The sequence below is a fragment of the Plutella xylostella genome, chromosome 26 (genome assembly GCF_932276165.1).
Source record: "Plutella xylostella chromosome 26, ilPluXylo3.1, whole genome shotgun sequence".
Classification (NCBI taxonomy): Eukaryota; Metazoa; Arthropoda; class Insecta; order Lepidoptera; family Plutellidae; genus Plutella; species Plutella xylostella.
The window spans coordinates 930,752-951,017 of record NC_064006.1 but is presented as its reverse complement, the minus strand read 5'-3'; the positions used below and the strand labels follow the sequence as shown (position 1 = coordinate 951,017).

The window sequence follows — 20,266 nt, the reverse complement described above, 5'->3', positions numbered from 1 at the left end:
TTCAACTATGGTTAAAATGACGTCATAACTTTAACGATAACCATAACCACCCCATGTTGGCCGGTTACTGTTAAAGTTAAAGTCAGGTAGCTGTCAAACCCGTTGTATAACCTCAAAGTAACAGTATTACGTACAAATATTAATATTCAATAATTCTTATCATGTCGCTTCTACGTGAAATAGTGCTTGAAACAAGTTCCTCAGAAATTGAGATTGAGGTGGAGTAAGTACGGAACTTACGAAATATGAAGAGAAAGGTGTACTTTCAGAGAACTGATAGATTCGCAGGTTCCAGGTCTCAAAAATGTGGCTCGTGTGTTGGCTTTAAAACTAGAACCTTTCTTACTGCCTCCAACGACGAAGTAAGTGCACCTATTATTATGTTGTAGGTGTAATGATCATCTTCACCACCAAATAAGTGTCCACTTCTAGCCATGGGCTCTTCCAAGGAGCGAAACAACACTGTGCCCTCGGCCTTCCTTATCCAGCCACTACCGGCTACCTGTCGGTTGCCGGTCCAGCGCAGCAATCTAATATCAAAGTAATCTACGTAACTCTTTAATTGAATAACCTTGTTTTCAGAAATTGTGCAATCACTCCAATACAGAAATATATCAATGAAAATAAGGACAGAACTAAGAAGAGTGCAGCCCATTATTGTGGCTACGGCATAGCTGCATAATATATTATGTAAACAAAATAGAGACCCTGTGCTGTACCACCAGCTAGGTTTTTTATGATGATTCATCATCTGATGAAGAGGAACCTGTCTATGCAGTTAACAGGAATGATGAGCATAATCGAAGGATGTCAATAAATAATTATTTTAATAGATTACATCGTTAGTTTTTATTTCAACTTGTTAAGAATTAATTAATAATAAAGGCTTCTATTCTATTCTATTCTCTGGGGGTGTAAGTACCTGCACCTGGCTCTCTCGAATGGAACCTTTGTGCATATCCCCAAGGTCTAAACTGCCTTCCAAAGCTTGGACCATTTCTCCACCACGCTGGTACACTGCGGGTTGGTGGGTTCACATATCTAGATGTGCTAAATCTAGATATGCAGGTTTCCTCACGATGTTTTCCTCACCGTAAGAGCGATGGTATACATTGTACTTATGTTAAAAGAACTCATTGGTACATGTCAGCGCCGGGATCGGACCCGCATCTCTGGCGTGAGAAGCGGGCGCCGACTGAGCTACCACCGCTCTTAATAAAGGCTTATTAGAGTCTACTTTGTCGCGGGTTTTATTGATGATAATCTTTTGGTCAATATTTGGAGGAACAACAGACTTAGTTCGGCTTAGTTCGACTTAGTTAATGACGGCTACAATGTACTCTGTGACGGCTTCAGTCCGACAGCTAGATTTGGTATTGCCCTACATAAAAACGTTTCCCACAATAACTTTGGGGATAATTATGTCTCAAACGAATAGCAACCCTAATAACATTAACAATGACCGACGATTTGATGGTGCAACACGTTACAGTAAAATATTAACTGTAACGACTCTGTCATTGCTAAGTTTAACCTTAACTATTACGATAACCGGGATGTTGATGCAACCCACCCTTAGTGTGTCTTGTTTACCTTTTGTGCCGAGAAAAAATTAATGCAGTATATTAGGTTTATTAGAATCTATGTCGATGCGGCTACACCGTAGGTAGTCTCTATGAAGTTCTCTCTTAGTTATCTGTCAAAACTGACATAATTTGTATGGATATGATAGCTGCATAAGGATTGTTTACTGTTTATGTGGTTTATGCTTATGTCTCGGTGGTAAGCCAGTAGGAGATATGATTATTAAAAGCATGTTTGATATATACCCACAGGAGAAAACTGGATAGTTTGTTGCAAGACCTGTACATATAATATCTACTAACTATATAATACGTACCTTTCCTACGAGCATCACTGTCTCTTCATACTGTGAAGGAGTGTACTCCAAGAATATGATGCGACCTGAAAAGAAACAGATTGTTATATTATTATGTAGATTGTAGGTTGACTGGTAGAAAATGCTTGAAGTATTAAGGGTCGGCAATAGGGAATCGAGGGTTGGCATTGTCATAGAATTATATAGTAAATGATGCTCTACAGCCTTGAAAAAAATCACACAGGTAGCCGAAGAGTCTAGCTAGGTGCTGAATCATTCGAATTTAAGTAAATGCTTATGGATAACTGTAAATTAATTTCAGAAAACCAGTAAATCACACTCCCGTATTGTAACAACTGTGTCGTAATTATCAAGAATTTTCATATGATTCTTATCAAATTATAAAGATAAATGCTTGGACTAGGCGCTAAATACCTTGGTTTTAAATAAACACACACCTATTTTGTGTAAATTAATAACAAACTTGGGCAATTTTTTTCCCTCAAATCTTCATACAAATATCTATGGCGGCTTTCTGTGTTATAAAATCATAAACACATGCGACGTTTGACTCAGTCGGCCGCTGGCCTCCAAAGAAGGGTCACGTCGGTTTAGGCAGCACTGACAGCTCGCGATCTTTTCGTGTACAGATACAAAATCACTGCACATTGGTTGTCATTGCACTTTTTCAACTTTTATGACACCTACATAATTTGATTTGAAATTGAGGAAGCATAATTCTTACACTATATTCAATACATTAAATTAAATTAGATAGTGGGCAATCTCGTGACATTACAGTCTCGTAAAGGTCCGATGAGGAGCAGGAATATAGCGAATGGATCTAAGTGATGACAATACGTAGGAACATTAGGTTAGGATTCATCAAAAACACAGTCTCATTGTACTGGTTGAGGAATGGTCTCGTGAGGATCTGAGGAGGGCAGTAACAAGGTGGTGACTGAATTTTATTTCAAAGATGTTAATAGCTAAAAGCATCGAGTTTGGGCTATTAAGTATGTTTTTCAGACAGACAGAAAGATATTTTAGGTTTCCTCTGGATTAGTTAGGTTTACTGGGTTTACTAAATTCATTCGTAACGTAAAATTGATAATGACGGAATTTCTTCTATAGACAGTAGTTACTAAAAAAACCAACGATAGATGGCGTAATTTGCAGAAGTACCTATCTAGTCACCCTGTCACGGGGTGACTTCGGTTGGTAACTCAGAAAAAATACTATATGTTATTGCATCAATAATAAAAAAATCAAGGAAATATTCAAAGTTTCCATCCTCGCACACAAATCACAAACTCATGCCCTGTTCTAGGAGCAGGGTCTACCCTAGTGCATTTTCATGACCACTTTTTGGTTCTACCTTTTTTGGCCCAAGATTTATTTGCCTAATCTCGTATTGCATAGTAACGTTTGGTCAAAGTCTCGTTTCGCCGAAAATCGTATGGCATAAATCTCGATTAGTAAAAAGTTATTTCGCATTATCTTGTTTAGGCTAATAATGGTATGGCCAAATCTTGAATAGCCTAATAATAGGTTTATACAAAGTAATAATATTTGTTTGGCTTTAACTTTGACGGAGCGTCTCTCTATAGCGCAAACTGGTGCCTTGTATTGTTTCCGCTGTTTGGAAAACGCTCCGCTCCGCTTCGCTGCGCTCCGCTCCGCTTCGCTGCGCTCCGCTTTGGTTTTGATGAACATGTGCACCTAACACGCTCCTCCTCGCTTTGCTCGTCGTCGCACCTATCTTTAGGTTTCGATCTCATGGGGTTTGTAATAATTATTGTACTTATGTGTTTTATAAATGTATGTTGTATTGCTCGTTAACTTTCGATTTTTTAATAATTCAATATCGTGATTTTCAGGATGTATGAGAAAAAATACCACAATTTGTACATTTACTACATACTTAATATATTATTTATTAAGATAACATTAGGAGAAACAAGATTATACATAGGTATAGACGAACATAAATTTGAGCAAACGAAACTTAGGTGTTTAAAGATTGTGCCGAAAGAGTTTTAGACGAAACGAGCCTTATGCCACATAATTCTTGGCAAAGTGATGGTTCGGCCAAAAAAGTTTAGACCATACGAATTATGCGAAATGAGTTTTGGTCAATAAAGATTATGCGAGATGAGGGGAACCGCCACTTTTCACTTGTGTCCCACCGGTTTCGGTGCTCAGCGGAATAGCACCATTAACCATTATTATTCTGAGATATCATCACTTCTTATTCTGAGTTACCGAACATAAAAACACGCCATCTATTAAAATCATTTTTAATTAGGATTTGATTATGGTGTGGTCCCCAAATTTAAGGGTAAAAGCAAAATAATTATATTTTAACCTTTTTTTATACCTATTATATTAAAAGACCAATTCAACGATACCCTACCTACACCATCAAAATAACCGGAAAAAATATCAGCCCCAATTTACTTGTATGGGAGAGGGAGTACCCCAATATTTTTTTGGGGTACTCCCCATATCTATGCGAAATATCAGCTTGATATCTTTACCCGTTTCTGAGAAAAAGGGCTGTGACAGACAGTCAGTCAGACAGACGGACAACAAAGAGATCTTATAACGGTTGCTTTTTTTCCTTTTGAGGTACGAAACCCTAAAAATAAGAAAAAATATTATTCTGCTACCAAAAAATATACTTACAAACATACAATCGAAAAATATTACCCTCCTCCTTCGGCAGTCGGGTAAAAACAAGTGAGACAGGGGGTCATTCTGAACTTTTGTTCTACGAGTTTTAAAAATTAACAAAAAAAAACCTTTTTCATAGAAACTTTGATGACACGTCACTTTTTACCATGGAAAACAAATATTTTTTTTTGCGAATTTGCAAAACTCGTAGAACAAAAGTTGTTCAAAATGACCCCTTGAGTTGAGTCATCCCCTTTCGGCTTAGTATACCCTTAGTATCTACACTTTAATACCTGTAGTTACCTAGTTAACAGTAAGTAAATACTACATTTGTTTAGAAAGCTAATCGGGTTCCGAGTATGGAGAAAAGTGGCACCCCTATTAATTTCTACTCTTTCCTGGTGCTTACCAGTGTAATTAAAAATTATACTTACCCTCAAATCACTACTTGAAAATAATTGTCAATAAAGTTAGCGAGTAAAAGTTTATGACCCACTGTGCAAACTTACATGTGTGCGTGTCACTGCGTGTGCTGTGTGAAGAGCATTGAAAACCCAAATTTGGCGGGGCACGTCACCCTGTACGGGCCCTTAAGTCCATCTGATTTTACTTTTGTCAATTATGCAATAAATAAATTATTAATTTACCATAATTTGTTAAAAAGATGATTTTTAAATGCCTTGTTTAGACAACGATTTCCGGACTCAAAATGTATTGAATTTTAGAATAAAATTACTTCGTAAATATTACTTCGTTTGACTTCGCAATATGGCCTCTGTTGTTATGATATACGGACAATTTGAATTGCGCTTTTTAAAAACCCAGCCTTAATCTATGAATTGATGTTATTTTTACCAGCCGACAAACAACTGTCGCTGATATTGTAAATATTCGTTTTAAGGATTACTGTGATATAATAAATAAATACAAAATATACTTCGAAGTTTCTTACCCTTATGCCTGGCCACGCCGCTAGCAGCCCTATCAACTGCGGCATAAAGCGGGTACTCCTTCTCAAACACCGTCCTGTCTGACACCACTCTGACACTGACAGATGTGTCCTTGAACAGTGCAGTGACGTATTCGGCCACGGCTATAGGCGTCATGCGTTCGGGGTCGCCACCGCCTATGTCGCGTGCTACAGCCCTGTGGGGAGAAAAGATTAAGTACTTAGATAAGATAAATTAACCCTCTGTAATTTTAAACAAAATGGGATAAGTAGAATAGTTGGGATTTTTATTACTAAAAGTTATCTCTCCCAGACATCAGAACGAGATGTACAATGACCTAACCAACATTAAAACCCACCGAGATTCGAAAACACACACACAAAATCGAAAATCATTTAGCCGTTTGCACGCCGGGTTATAGACAACATCATGTGAATACTGAACAAAACATTACAATTTATTCTTAAGCTTAACCTAAAGTAATACTAAAGAATCGAAATGAAATATTTGCGTTTTGAAAACATAAAATTTAGTGCACATGATGTGTTTGTGCAAATATAACTTTGGATAGCATCAATTACACTTGCTGCCGAAATCTCCCATTATCTAATCTTAGAGATAAGTTTTGAATAAGTATGTACATTGCGTCAACATCAAGTAGCACGATTTTTTATTATACTTGAGCCATTACACATATAGTTTGACAGTTAAGTAACGCTCCTTAACCCGTTCAATGCCAACTACGGATATACACGTAGTATGCAAAGAGGCAGCTACGGACGCCATATTGACATTTTATCGGTTACGCACTGACGTCTGAATGGTGTAGTGGTTAGTGACCCTGACTGCTATGCCGTAGGTCCCGTGTTCGAACCGCAGTTGGGGCGGATATTTACGCGTACTCGGGTCTTGGGTGTTCATATGCATATGTATCTGAGTCATCAGATATTATATCACCTGCCCGATACCCATATAGCTCTGCCTAGCTTGGAAACGGATGAAACGGGTGAGATGTCCCTACATGTTATTATTATTGCAACTGACCTGCCCGCCTCCAGAGCCACGGCATTCTTCAGTGTCACCTCCAGCCCTTTAACCCCTTCTCCGTATATCCCCAGGCCGCGCAGTTTCACGCGCTTGTCGGGACACAGCTCACGGATCTGGATGGGCTGTAAGAATAGAATAGAATAGAATATAACTTTATTACACACTAAGAAGAAGACAATGTTTCGTGCGACTCACCACGCCCCAATTATTTCAAAAGGGATGAATAAATGAAAATTTAAGAATGCGCCCGTCTGGACATTTTGTCTAAAGAAAATGTCACACGCACGTTGGCCCTAATTCATATAAATTATGACAGACACCTACATGCGATTTTAGAGCCAGCGTGAGGGTGCAACTTTTTTTAAGCGGTTGGGCCACAGATCTATAATCCATTCCGTTGTAGTTACTAGGGTCGTCACTGTTTGCACCCTGTATACTTTTAGACGATTAATGATGGAAAATAGTGTGGTGCCTTGCCGCACTATTTTCCATAATTCATTATTTAATCACCAGCTCACCACATACAGGTGTCTCGCAATGGCCTGCAGCGCGCTCTGCTTGCATCTGCATTTATATTTACTGTGATGGTCGTGACCCTTACACAGTATGCTTTGTAAAATATAGGAGGAAACATAATTATTATGGCGTTTGATTGACAAACTAGATGCCTTTCCGTGGTAATGTTGCTTTTCCCTTGAAAACTTTAAATGACAACAACAATGACTAACATTTGACAGCTGCCATGGGGTTCTTCCTATATTTTACATAGTATAGTACCTATACTAAAATCTGAAAGACCTAGACTTACCACATAAAGAGCTTCTAAAGCAGCCAACAGCACTACGAGTTCAGCCTGCTTGAACTGCGGATGCGGCTGTAGGACTAGCACGGGACGCGTCCGATTGATGATACTTACTGTGATGATTGTGATGTGACCTTAGACCCTATACTTGGTAAAATATAGGAAAAATCATAATAATATAAGCCGTTTGATGCCGGTCAAAGTTGCTTTTCCCTTGGAAACCGACAAATCACAGACAAAATTTGACAGCTGTCTTAGGATTCTAGCTATATTTTATGGATGTGTCAGCTGTCACAGGGTTCTTCCTATATTCGACACAGTATAGAGTGTACTAAAATCTAAAATACATGTTCTTATAGTGTATATGTCGCAGGCATCTGGTTTAATCTCCTGTTTGATTGAACCGCTAGCCCGTTCATTGGATGACGCTACTCAGTTGAATGACTAAAGAACAACTCGTCAAGTGGTTGACTGTAACGTCCAACGTCTTGACTGAACGTTATTCAGCGAAGTCGTTAAATGGGATATGGTATAGCAACTTTGTAATGTCTGGTTAGGATGAACATGACCAGACAAGAGTCAACAAAAATACTATATTACAAAGCTCTCATCTCACAAATTAACTAAACAATAACAATAAACGTACCTTGATATTGATTTGATTGATTGATTTTTAGAATTCTTTATTAAATAAATATAAATACAGTTGACACAAAAAAATACAAATTGAGTCGACACACAACTTCAAAATGATTGTTTTTACCAGGCTAGGCACCTACAAAAAACTTATAACATGAACATGACCTAACAACTTAAATAACAATAAATGTTTTAACTTACTTAGCGGATGCACTGTTTATTAATATTTATTACACATGTACTATTAGTTTTTTTAGTTACATTTTAAGGCATTAAAAAGAAAAGAGAAGAGAATAAATAAATATTATTAAAGTTTAACTTTTTCACTCGTCCGAGTTCCTAGCGAGCGCACGCATTATCGTTGTGTCCATAGTAATTCAAATCGTTCCGGTTCTACTGTCCACGCATACTAGTGATGGGAAAGTGTTCTATCGGCGAACCATCGATAAAATGGCCCAGTCCACTATCGATGGATATCTAACAAGATCGACATCGTGCTCAAGTCTTACAAAGCGACCAGCCGAGGATGACGTTGAACCTTGGAGGAAAGTGAAGCGCACGGCACTGCGAAGAAACGAGACGGTTACCAATAAAGTGACAACTTCAAACAGATATGGCAACTTGACCGTCGACAAAGAGTTGGATCCCAAGAGTACGCTGTTCAAAGAAGCTTCCAGACCTAAGAAAAAGGTTGGCCATGTACCGCCTATTATCTTGCAGTTAAAGTCTGAATGGACTCACGAAACCATCACCAGTCTCATATCCAAGTTTAATAAAAACTTTCACCTCCAGTACAGAGGTAACAACAAAGTTTCGGTCAACTGCCACTCCATAGAAGCACACCAAAGCGTTAAAGATGGTCTTCAAAAAGAAAACTTTAACTTCATCACGTACACTCGCAAAGACGAAAGGTGACCTAAAGTAGTAATAAGGGGACTACCTTCAAACGTCGAAACACAAATTGCTGATGAATTGGCTCACTTAGGATTTGGTGGCGCCACTGTGACAAAACTTGTGTCTAAAACCAGCAGAAATGCTGAATGCCCACCATTTCTTGTACAACTATCACCTGGCACTGATATTACGAAATTCCGACAGATTAAATACCTCTGCAACTGTGTGATTCAAATTCAAAAATTTAGGTCTGGCCAGAACATGGGAACACAGTGTTTTAGATGCCAGAGCTTTGGTCACACCTCTAATAATTGTAATATGCCAAGCCGATGTGTCAAATGCACAGAGCAACATTCTTCTACTGAATGCCCTATTAAGGACCGAAGCCAGCCTGTTCGTTGCTGCAACTGCTTAGAAGACCATGCAGCTAGCTATAGAATGTGCCCAACCAGACAATTGTATCTTGAGAGACTACGCTCAAAACGTGAAGAACAGGAAAAGGTCAGGAAAGGATACACTGTTACAACGACTCCAGCCCAACCTAAACTTAAAGTCGCTGAAGGCCGCAAGTGGAACGAAGTAGTTGCAGGGGCTCGAACATTACCCACAAATAGTCATCAAACATTACCCACAAACAGTCACGATATGCTGACATCTTCCAGTCCAGATGAATCGACTAAAGAAATGTTAGATATCCTAATGACCATAAGGTCCTTAAAGAACGAGTTTCTTAATTGTACCAATATGATGGACAAAGTTATACTAGTTGTTAGTCGACTCGGCCACTATGTCTAATCTTAGCCAATTGAAGTTTTTATGTTGGAATGCCGATGGCATCCGTAGCAAGCGAGATGAGCTCCTGGATCTAGTGGTAAGTGATTTTTCTGTTGACATAATTTCGCTTTGTGAAACCAGACTGACCGACAATATAGCGTTAGATTTCCCAGGCTTTACTTGTTATCGCCAAGATAAGCACACAAGTGGACGTGGTCAGGGCGTGGCTCTGTTAATAAAATCTGATATAACGCACTCTCAGATTGCTTTACCTAATACATTGCACATGGAAGCCGTAGGTATTGAGTTGTCCATATCGGGTAAGAGACATGTCATAGTGGCCATCTACCAATCCCCAAACTTAAAGCTGATTCCCCAAGATATTGAGTTACTGCTTGCTTTGGGAAATCACGTATTATTAATGGGTGACTTCAATGCTAATCATGACTGTTGGCTCAACGGAGAAGGATCCACCAATCAACATGGTAAAATTTTATTTGACCACATGGTTGATCATGACTACACAATACATGCATCTAGCACTTCATCTCTTGTCCATTACCGCTCTAATTCAACACCTACAAACCCTGACCTAATCATCTCGCTTAATATCGATTCCATTAGCGAGGTTGGGTGTATCAATGCACTTTCATCGAATCACCTTCCATTATTATTTAATCTTGGTGGCTCCTGTCATCGTCAAAAACGTAGGCAGTTTAACTATGCGAAAGCAAATTGGCCGGAATACCGGGGTGCGTATTGCGACGTATAAAAACGAAATGTATAATTTCACATTAATAACGTTCACAACATATAATGAACGTTACGTATAACAACAAAATCTATATTTTCATAAGGTATAAGATTCAATTGGTATAACGTACATTTTATATAATATCAAAATATATAATACTTACGAGGACTAATATCAATTCGTATAACATACATTACGTATATCGTTTAAAATATATACTATCATTTAGTATAAAGTTCATAAAACATACTAACATACAATAACATAGTCTGTGTTTAATTACCCAACACCGTCAAACCCCCTAGCACCAAAACCTAAAGATAGGTGCGACGACGAGCAAAGCGAGGAGGAGCGTGTTAGGTGCACATGTTCGTCGAAACCAAAGCGGAGCGCAGCGAAGCGGAGCGGAGCGTCTCCCCATATAGCGTCAATAATAATAATAATGTCAAAACCCTTTAGCACCAAAACCTAAAGATAGGTGCGACGACGAGCAAAGCGAGGAGGAGCGTGTTAGGTGCACATGTTCGTCGAAACCAAAGCGGAGCGCAGCGAAGCGGAGCGGAGCGTCTCCCCATATAGCGTCAATAATAATAATAATGTCAAAACCCTTTAGCACCAAAACCTAAAGATAGGTGCGACGACGAGCAAAGCGAGGAGGAGCGTGTTAGGTGCACATGTTCGTCGAAACCAAAGCGGAGCGCAGCGAAGCGGAGCGGAGCGTCTCCCCACATAGCCTCAATAATAATAATAATGCCAAAACCCCTAGTACCAAAACCTAAAGATAGGTGCGACGACGAGCAAAGCGAGGAGGAGCGTGTTAGGTGCACATGTTCGTCGAAACCAAAGCGGAGCGCAGCGGAGCGTTCCCCCCGCATAACATCAATAATAATGAAAATACGATACGACAATCTTTTATACTTTTTGTGCATTATACATTTTGATAATTATATCCGTTGTAGAATATATGTTATAAACTTTATGCATTTTAATCGTTATATCAATTGAAATTATACTTTTTGAACTTTATTCTTTACGAAGTTATGTATTTAGTTATTATGCCTTTCGTTTGTTATGCACAGTGATCGTTATACTTAATGAATTTATATCATATGGGCGTATACCTTGTGAATGTTATACCTTTCGTTTTTATACCTCGTATTACTTACCCGAATACCGTGCCCAATTAGATTCAAATATTGTTTTAACTGCGAAGGTGTTTGAATCGCCAAGGGAAATCGATGAATCGTGTTAAACTTTCTCAACAGAATTGTAACATCCGATCGCTATGAAGTAGAAAAACGGAAACTGAAGACGAATAGACATGCTGCATTCGTTATAGGCATACCAGAAAGTTTGCTACCACAGATCGATTCGCCTTCTTTGTGGCCCCCGCACGTTAAATATTGCGACTGGTTTCCCGCCAAGCCCCGCTACCAAGAGCGGGGACAGAGCGCCTCGCGCTGTGACGTCACCGGTACCCCCTCCGCTGCAGCCCCGACCCGTCCCGCTGTTGCCGTCGAGGCTCCCCCGGCCGCGACTCCTCATTGACATTGACGGCACCGCCACTGATATTGGAAGTGTTACTAAGAAGGTGACTAACACAAGACTGAGTAACATATCGATAATCCACCAAAATATCAATAGACTGGAGAATAAATGTTTTCAACTTGAATGTGAACTTCAGTTGTCCCATAAAGACTTGGATGTCCTCTGTATAACAGAACACTTCCTCCGATCCAATGAGCTGACCAGTGTCCGGATAGGCAACTACAGGTTGGCGGCGAGCTACGCGCGTGCTTCCCGCGAGGGAGGCGGCGCCTGCATCTACGTGAGGCCCGACCTGCTCACCATCGAGCGCGGGGAGTTCGCCGCGCTGTCCGTGGAGATGCACGTCGAGGTATGCGCTGTCGAGTGCGTCGGTCTAGACTTGATTGTTGTCTGTATTTATAGACCCCCTCAAGGAGAAAATAGAGGTGACATTGACATTTTTCTTTCTACTATGAACGCTTTATTTGATTTAAACGCATCGAATACCTACAAATTAATTATAGTTGGTGATATGAACATTGACCTTCTAGTGAAAACATTAATGTCTAAAAGATTAAATTCTACATTGAAACAACACGGTTTTAAAACGTTAGTGGATTTCCCAACTAGAGTGACCTCATCCAGTAGAACTTGTCTTGACCATGCCTACACTAATATACCTAATGTTGATATCTTACAAATAGCGCCTGTGGAAATGTGTTTGTCGGATCACACTGGTGTTATTATTGTAGCACAAATAAAAAGTCAACATGCTAATTCTAATGATGTAACCCATAAACGACTGTTTTCACAACTCCAAATTGATAATTTTTATGAGGCCCTATGTTTGTATAATTGGGATATGGTTCTCCAAAAGTGGCTAAGTCCTTGTGATCAACTTACCGCAATTTTCAACGTAATTAAGAACTTCTATGAGGTATTCTTTCCAATTAGGAAATATCCTGTAAAAAAAAACCTTTTCTCCTGGGCTAATCCAAAAGTTCAAGAGTTGCGTCGTGAAGTGCGTAAGCTGAAATACTCCGTAGCCAATCATAATAATAAACTTGACAATTGCCTATCAACCAGTAGCTTATTGCAGCTTGAGATAGAATATTCTCTGGAATTACGTAACTCACGTCGCGAATACATTAACAAACAGATCAGTAACCCTAAATCTGACATGCGTCGTACTGTGTGGAGAGTGATCGAGGCTGAAACCGGTCGAAGCGAGGCGCGGCGCGGAGGGGCCCTCGACCTGCTGGTGAGCAAGTCTGCCGGCAGCAGCCAGGAGCAGCGCGCGGGCGCCGCCGCCGCCGCCCTCAATCGCTTCTATGTGGAGGCCAACAACGACCCTCGCTCGCGACCCGACCTTGTTGTCGCTATGCAGTTCCTCGATAAATATTTAGATGGCAGGCCAAAACCAACGTTTCAGTTTGTGCCAATAACATTATCAGAGTTAATAACTGTGATCAAAAATATTAAACGTAAGAACTCGACGGATATAAATGACATGCCAACGCACGTATATGATTATGTACCACCAATACTAATCTCGTTGTTATGTATGTTGTTTAACAAGTGCGTTGAGTCTGGTGTTTATCCACAGTCTCTCAAACAGATTAAAGTCCAGCCGGTGTACAAGGGCAAAGGGGAGATGGATGTAGAAAAGAGCTATAGACCTATAGCTCAAATTCCAATATTTTCTAAGGCATTCGAACGCATAATTAGCAATAGACTCGATGAACACTTTACCAAAAATAAACTGTTAAACACTCGGCAATACGCATACCAAGCTAACAAGTCTACAGTAGACGCCGCTCGCGACGTCGTGGCGCGGGTGATGGGCCGGCTCGAGGACGGGCGACAGGTCGCGGCCATGTTCTGCGACCTGTCGCGCGCCTTCGATCTTGTTAATCACTCTCTCATACTGAAAAAGTTGAGTAAGTACGGTGTCGAGGGTGATTTCCATAAAACTATATGTAGTTTCCTGTCACAGCGTCATCAATGCACATGCGTTCGTGGTGCTAAATCGGAACTCGAGCATGTTGGTAATTGTTCTGTCCCTCAAGGGTCAATAATGGGCAATAGTCTCTTTCTCATTCTAATGAATGATATATCCACTGCGTCTGATGAAGCTGAATACGTTCTGTTCGCAGATGACACATGTGTAATAGTAGCTGCCGATGACTTCGACCAGCTAAAATCTAAACTCAGGCGTGTCACTGGCTGTCTAGCTCATTGGTTTTCCGCCAACGGAATGCTACTGAATGTTGAAAAAACAAAGGTTATGCACTTCCAACTACGAAAAACTAGGGGACACGAGCTGAACGTAGTTTGTGACGGGGTGGCGGTGCCGCAGGTGGACCAGGTCCGCTACCTGGGCTTCACCATCGACGCCGGCCTCACGAGGGCGCCGCACATCGACATCACCTGCACTAGGCTCTCATCTGCGTGCTTTGCTCTGTCTAGGCTGGCCCCATCTCTAACAACTGATAATTTAAAAAAAGCCTACTACGGTTACTTTCACTCCATACTTATTTACGGACTTGACTTGTGGGGAGACGCAGCAGACTGCGAAAGCGCACTAAGGATGCAGAAACGTGCTATAAGAATAATTGCCGGTGTACCCTGGGACTTTTCAGCGAAGGAGCTTTTCAAGAAATACAACATCTTAACGCTTCCCTCGCTGTACATATTAGAAATCGCTAAGTACGCGTGGCGTAATCTGCCACAATTTAGCAAAAAAAAAGACACGCACAATATTAACACCCGGCGTCGCGATCAGCTTTGTATACCTGCTAGGAGGTTCACCAAAGCTGACAAGTGTCTCCTTACTCTTGTTCCCAAGGTGTACAACTCTCTCCCTGACGAAATAAAAAGTGTGCCTAGTGAGTCCATATTCATTTCTAAGTTAAAAAAGCTACTGGTTGGTATGGCATGCTATACAACTAACGAATACTTTCAGACTGTGAAAGCCATTCCTTGATTTGATATATTTTCGTACAAATATTGTACCTATATTGATTTATTATATTTATTATTATTATGGCGATAAATTGTATTAATTGTAATTAACTTGACATCTATCAATAATACTGTATTAATTTAATTTATTTGACATTGATAGTATGAATTTATTAATTTGACATTGAAATATAATGTGAATGATGCTTTTTTTTACTGTGACATTTTTTGTAATACGTACTCATATAAGTACCATATATTTTTCCTTTGACTTATAAATTATTGATTTATGAATAAATGAGTATTTCAGTATTTCAGTATTTCAGATGAGGCCGTTGAAATGTTAACAAACTCCATCTTACTTGCCCGTGAGCTGCACATCCCTTCAACTAACCAATATAAAAACACTGAAACATTACCAAATCACATCAAATCAAAGATAAAGCAAAAGAATAGACTTCGTAAAATAGAACAACGTCACTCAGATCCTAATTTAAAAAAACATCTTCGCAGTAGTATAAACTGCCTACAAAATAGCATAAAAGAAGCAGTAAGAGCTCACAACGACGCCAAATGGGATGCCAAGTTGTCAAAAATTGATAATCCATGTTCGGAACTGTGGCGTATAGCCAAGCAATTTCGATCTAAACCCACTATCATACCACCATTAACAAAAGCTGACGGTTCTCTTACATCTAACACTAAGGACCAATGTGAAACTCTTGCTAATGCCTTTCATGATAACATGTGCCTTACCAAAGACTACTGTAGTGTTGAAATTGAAGCTAGCGTCAATGAAACTATGCATTACATAAATTCCACTAACAACTTAGATCCACCTATAAAATTCACACGTCCAAATGAAATCTGGAAAATTTTAAGGAAACTTAAAAGACGTAAGTGTCCTGGATTTGACGGTATTCACAATGCATTGTTAAAAAATTTGTCCCAAAAAGCTGTAGTTCTGTTAACTAAAATATTTAATGGCTGCCTCAAACTGTCATACTTCCCATCCGCCTGGAAACTTGCTAAAGTCATTGCTCTAAAAAAACCTGGAAAGAAACCTGAGATTCCAGTTAGCTATAGACCCATAAGTTTACTTCCAACGCTCGGAAAATTGTTTGAATCCATTATAAGTAGCCGACTGCGTCACTTCACTAAACACCTGCTTATAAATGAACAGTTTGGCTTTCGCAGAATACACTCAACTATCCAGCAACTGGCCAGGGTTGCTGAATATGTTACTAACAAGCTTAACATGAAAAGCTCAACCGGGATGTACTTACTTGACATCGAAAAAGCTTTCGATACTGTATGGCACGAGGGCCTACTACACAAGCTTATTTCTATGGATGTACCATTGCCAATTGTAAAAATTGTCCAATCGTATTTAAGCAACCGTAGTTTCCGTGTCCATATTGGTGATGTGCAGTCTGACACTAAGAGCATACCTGCTGGAGTCCCCCAAGGTTCACTTCTTGGCCCATACCTATTTGTACTGTATCTTAATGACATACCGAAACAGACTCGAACCGAACTAGCATGTTTTGCTGATGATACGGCGTGCTTCTCATCAGATAGCGATATTGACTTGGTTATCAGCCGTCTTCAGTTGTCGATTGAGTTGCTTCAAGAGTACTTTAAGCAGTGGAAATTAAAGTTGAACGAAAACAAAATCGAAGCAATAATGTTTTCACGGCATCGCTCTGTACCGGCCAAAACCTTAAGTATTGGTGGTCATGATATACCTTGGAGCAGGTCTGTCAAGTATTTAGGCGTTGTCATCGACGATAAAATGAACTGGACCAAGCATGTCGAATCTTCAAAGATTAAAGGTATACAAGCCTTAAATGCACTGAGCCCGATCCTTAACAGGCGGAGTAACCTTAGCGCCAAAACTAAGCTGAGCATATACTCCACTCTCGTACGCCCATGTATGACGTATGCTGCCCCGGTCTGGAGCAGTACATGCCAATCTAACTATAACAAACTACAGGTTATTCAAAACAAAGCTATCAAAATATCTTACAACACTCCCTTCAAAACCAATTTAAAGAGATTGCACCAAAACATTAAATTCCCACTCATCAATGAATTTATTTTAAAACTAACAAAAAAATTCTACCTAGAAAAAAATCCCTATCACCAAAACAGTCTGGTTTCATCTATCGGTCGCTCTCGAATGCGAAACTTACCTTATGTCGATAGTTACAATCGCTACCGCTTACCCCATCACTACGTGCTCCACGTCTAGTAGACAAAGCGTCCACACGCACTGCGCGTGATCTGTCGTCATTCCACTATTCCTATTTTAACTGCCTACCTATGTTAGCTAGGTAGTTGCTTAATGTATATTGGATATAGCTTACGGTATAAGAATTAAGATCATAACATTATTGTTCATACTAAAAGCAGGTGTAAAATATAATAAAATATGAAAGTTAATGTATAATATCCTGTCCTGTAGGTAAAATTTTATATTGTATAAAACTATAATAATTACTTATATAAATAAATGAGCATTATAATATTGGTTCCAATTGCATTAAATGTATAACTTTATATTATCATATATAACTAATATCTGCAATAGTTTTGTTTTGGAATTAAGAACTTCACTCTCAATTCATTAATTAGTAGAATCGTGACAATGACTACACCGTTATACCCCATCCACACGCTCGGCGAACAATGGCAAACAGCAAACAGCAAACAGCAAACACTGACGTGTGGATGGGTGTTTGTCGTTGTTTGCCTGTTTGTGTTTGTGTTCGCCAGTGTTCGGCATCGGTGTCGGTTTTTCTTGCCAGATCAAAGGATGTTCGGCAAACAGTTCGCTACGTATCCACACGTCTGGCAGCGATCAGTATGCGCGCTAGCATTGCGGGAGGCGGACGTATCAACTTGCTACACTTTTTCGTTGGCGCGCATTTTTTTTTATGTATGTTCACCGATTACTCCGCCGTTTATGAACCGATTTTGAAAATTCTTTTTTTTTTGTATTGGGTTGAGCTCCCAGGTGGTCCCATTTTTTTTCAGAATTTTATCTCACCCCTAAGGGTGGGTAAAGGGGTAAAAACAGGGTATGAATTTACATTTTGGACACATATTAACCGATTCTAATGAAATTAAGAACATAAATATAGTTCTTATAACAAAAAAATATGATGGTCCGTGACCTCATTATAATCGGTGATATAAATATAAATACATTATCCAAACATCACACGGATACAGTGCTGTATGAGGACATGTTGAGTGAGTACGGACTGCTTAATACAATTTCAGATGTAACTAGGGAAGAAATTAGGGATGGAAAGTTGATTGTCTCATGTTTAGATCATATTTTAATAAGAAGTTGTAAAAATAACAGTTTCTATTCTAACATTGTTAGGTGTGGCATCTCTGATCATCATCTTATATGTCTAAATTTATCAAACAATCAAGTCACACGACCAGATAAAAAAAATACTAAACAAGTACTGAATAACACATTAATCAAACAAGATTTAAAAAACATTGATTGGTCAGAGTTGCTTTACCTAGATTGTCCTCTTCTGATTTATGAAAAGATGTGTAAAATATTTGATTCCACTTATAAAAAGAACTTTAAAACTATTAGAGTTCGTAACTGTAAAAATGACTATTGTCCATGGCTTTCTGTTGAGATAAAGAACTGTATAGCACATAAGGATAAATTATATCGGCTTTGGAAGGCCTGCCCTAACAATATGGCTAAAAGGCTAGAATACACTAGATATCGAAATAAAACTTTCAAGTTAATAAATAAGGCACAAAACTTGTACAAAAAGAACTTACTAAAAAAGCATGTAGGCAATAGTAAAAAAATATGGGAACACATAAATCATTGGCTGGGGCGCAGTAAAAAGTCCCCGGACGAAGTAATAATACAGCACATGGGTAGTCAGTTTGATATACAAACTATATGTTCAAACTTTGCCCAAACTTTTGCAAATGAAGTCTTACTACTTAAATCTCAACATACTTGTAACTCAGAGTTGCTAAAGAGGGATGATTATACTAAAGTAATTAATGCCTCCATACGATTTATCAAGGTCACTCCATCACAAATCGAAAAAATTATCGACCAACTTGAAAACAACATGTCACCTGGCTTTGATCAGATAAGAATATGTGATCTAAAAGAAATTAAATTAGAAATTAGCCCAGTCATAGCCAAGATGATTAATCTCTTTGTTGAACAGTCTAAATATCATGAGAATCTTAAACTTTCAATAATTCGCCCAATATACAAAAATGGAAGCTATAGTGAAACCACTAATTACCGTCCCATCGCAATTCTTTCATGTATTAATAAAATTGTAGAAAAAGCAATTACAGGTCAAATTATGCATTTCCTAACAAAGCATGACGTCATCTCACCATCACAGTGTGGGTTTCAAAAAGGGAAAAGTACTTCAACTCTGTTATCACGATTTGCTAATGACGTAAATAATCATTTAAATATTAAAAACAAGGTGGGGGTCATTTTCATAGACTTCAGGAAGGCCTTTGATACACTTGATCATGAGGTCCTCCTGAAGTCTATGGAGAACTGTGGTATTAGAGGAGGATTAAACGACTGGTTTAGGCAATATCTGAGTTACAGAAAATTAACAGTAAAAGTAAATGCCCACACTGGGAAGTGCGAAAATGTCAAGTACGGGGTAGCAACCGGGTCAGTGACCGGGCCGACCTGTTATATAATGCATGTAAATAGTATGCCTAAAGTTGTAAAACATTGTAACATTTATATGTTCGCTGATGATACTTGTCTCATGTATGGCCATAAAGATTTAAATATAATACAACAATGTTTACAGCAGGATTTCGATAATATTACACGATGGGCTCACGATAACGGTATTATTCTGAATGTTAAAAAGACAAATATTATGTGCATCTCGTCAAGTTTTAAGAATCAATGTAATGGACTAGTTGTTAAAGGTCATAGCTATAATTGTCTTCATAATAATGTATATTGTACTTGTAAGCCTATTGAACAGGTTAACGAATGTAAGTACCTGGGTATAATTGTGGATTGTAAATTTAGCTGGAAAAAACATATAAGCTTGCTTGTAGGTAAATTAAGGATATTATTAAGAAAGTTTCATCAATTAAAATACTGTGTATCTAGATCTGTCCTGTATTGCCTCTATTTTGCACTAGTAGACTCACTAATATCATATGGTATCATAACTTACGGGGGTTCTTTTAAAACTTATATTAATAAAATAAAACAACTTCAAATACGATTCTTAAAAATTTTAGTTGATAAAAAAGTTAAACAACAGTATAAGGACAATTACGAGGGACTATTTAAAAAATGTAACGTAATT

The 20,266-nt window shown here is 38.8% G+C and overlaps 1 protein-coding gene across 3 annotated transcripts in view; it reads right to left on the bottom strand.

Moving 5' to 3' along the window:
• The window catches only part of LOC105398361 (putative aminopeptidase W07G4.4), a 31,693-nt gene that overhangs the window by 6,084 nt on the left and 5,343 nt on the right, over positions 1-20,266 (bottom strand). For all 3 annotated transcript variants that reach the window (XM_048630562.1, XM_048630560.1, XM_048630561.1), the window contains exons 5-7: positions 6,550-6,674; positions 5,508-5,701; positions 1,901-1,965 (exon numbers count right to left, since the gene is read on the bottom strand). In XM_048630562.1, the coding sequence (XP_048486519.1) occupies positions 1,901-1,965; positions 5,508-5,701; positions 6,550-6,674 (384 nt within the window). The remainder of the gene's footprint in view (positions 1-1,900; positions 1,966-5,507; positions 5,702-6,549; positions 6,675-20,266) is intronic.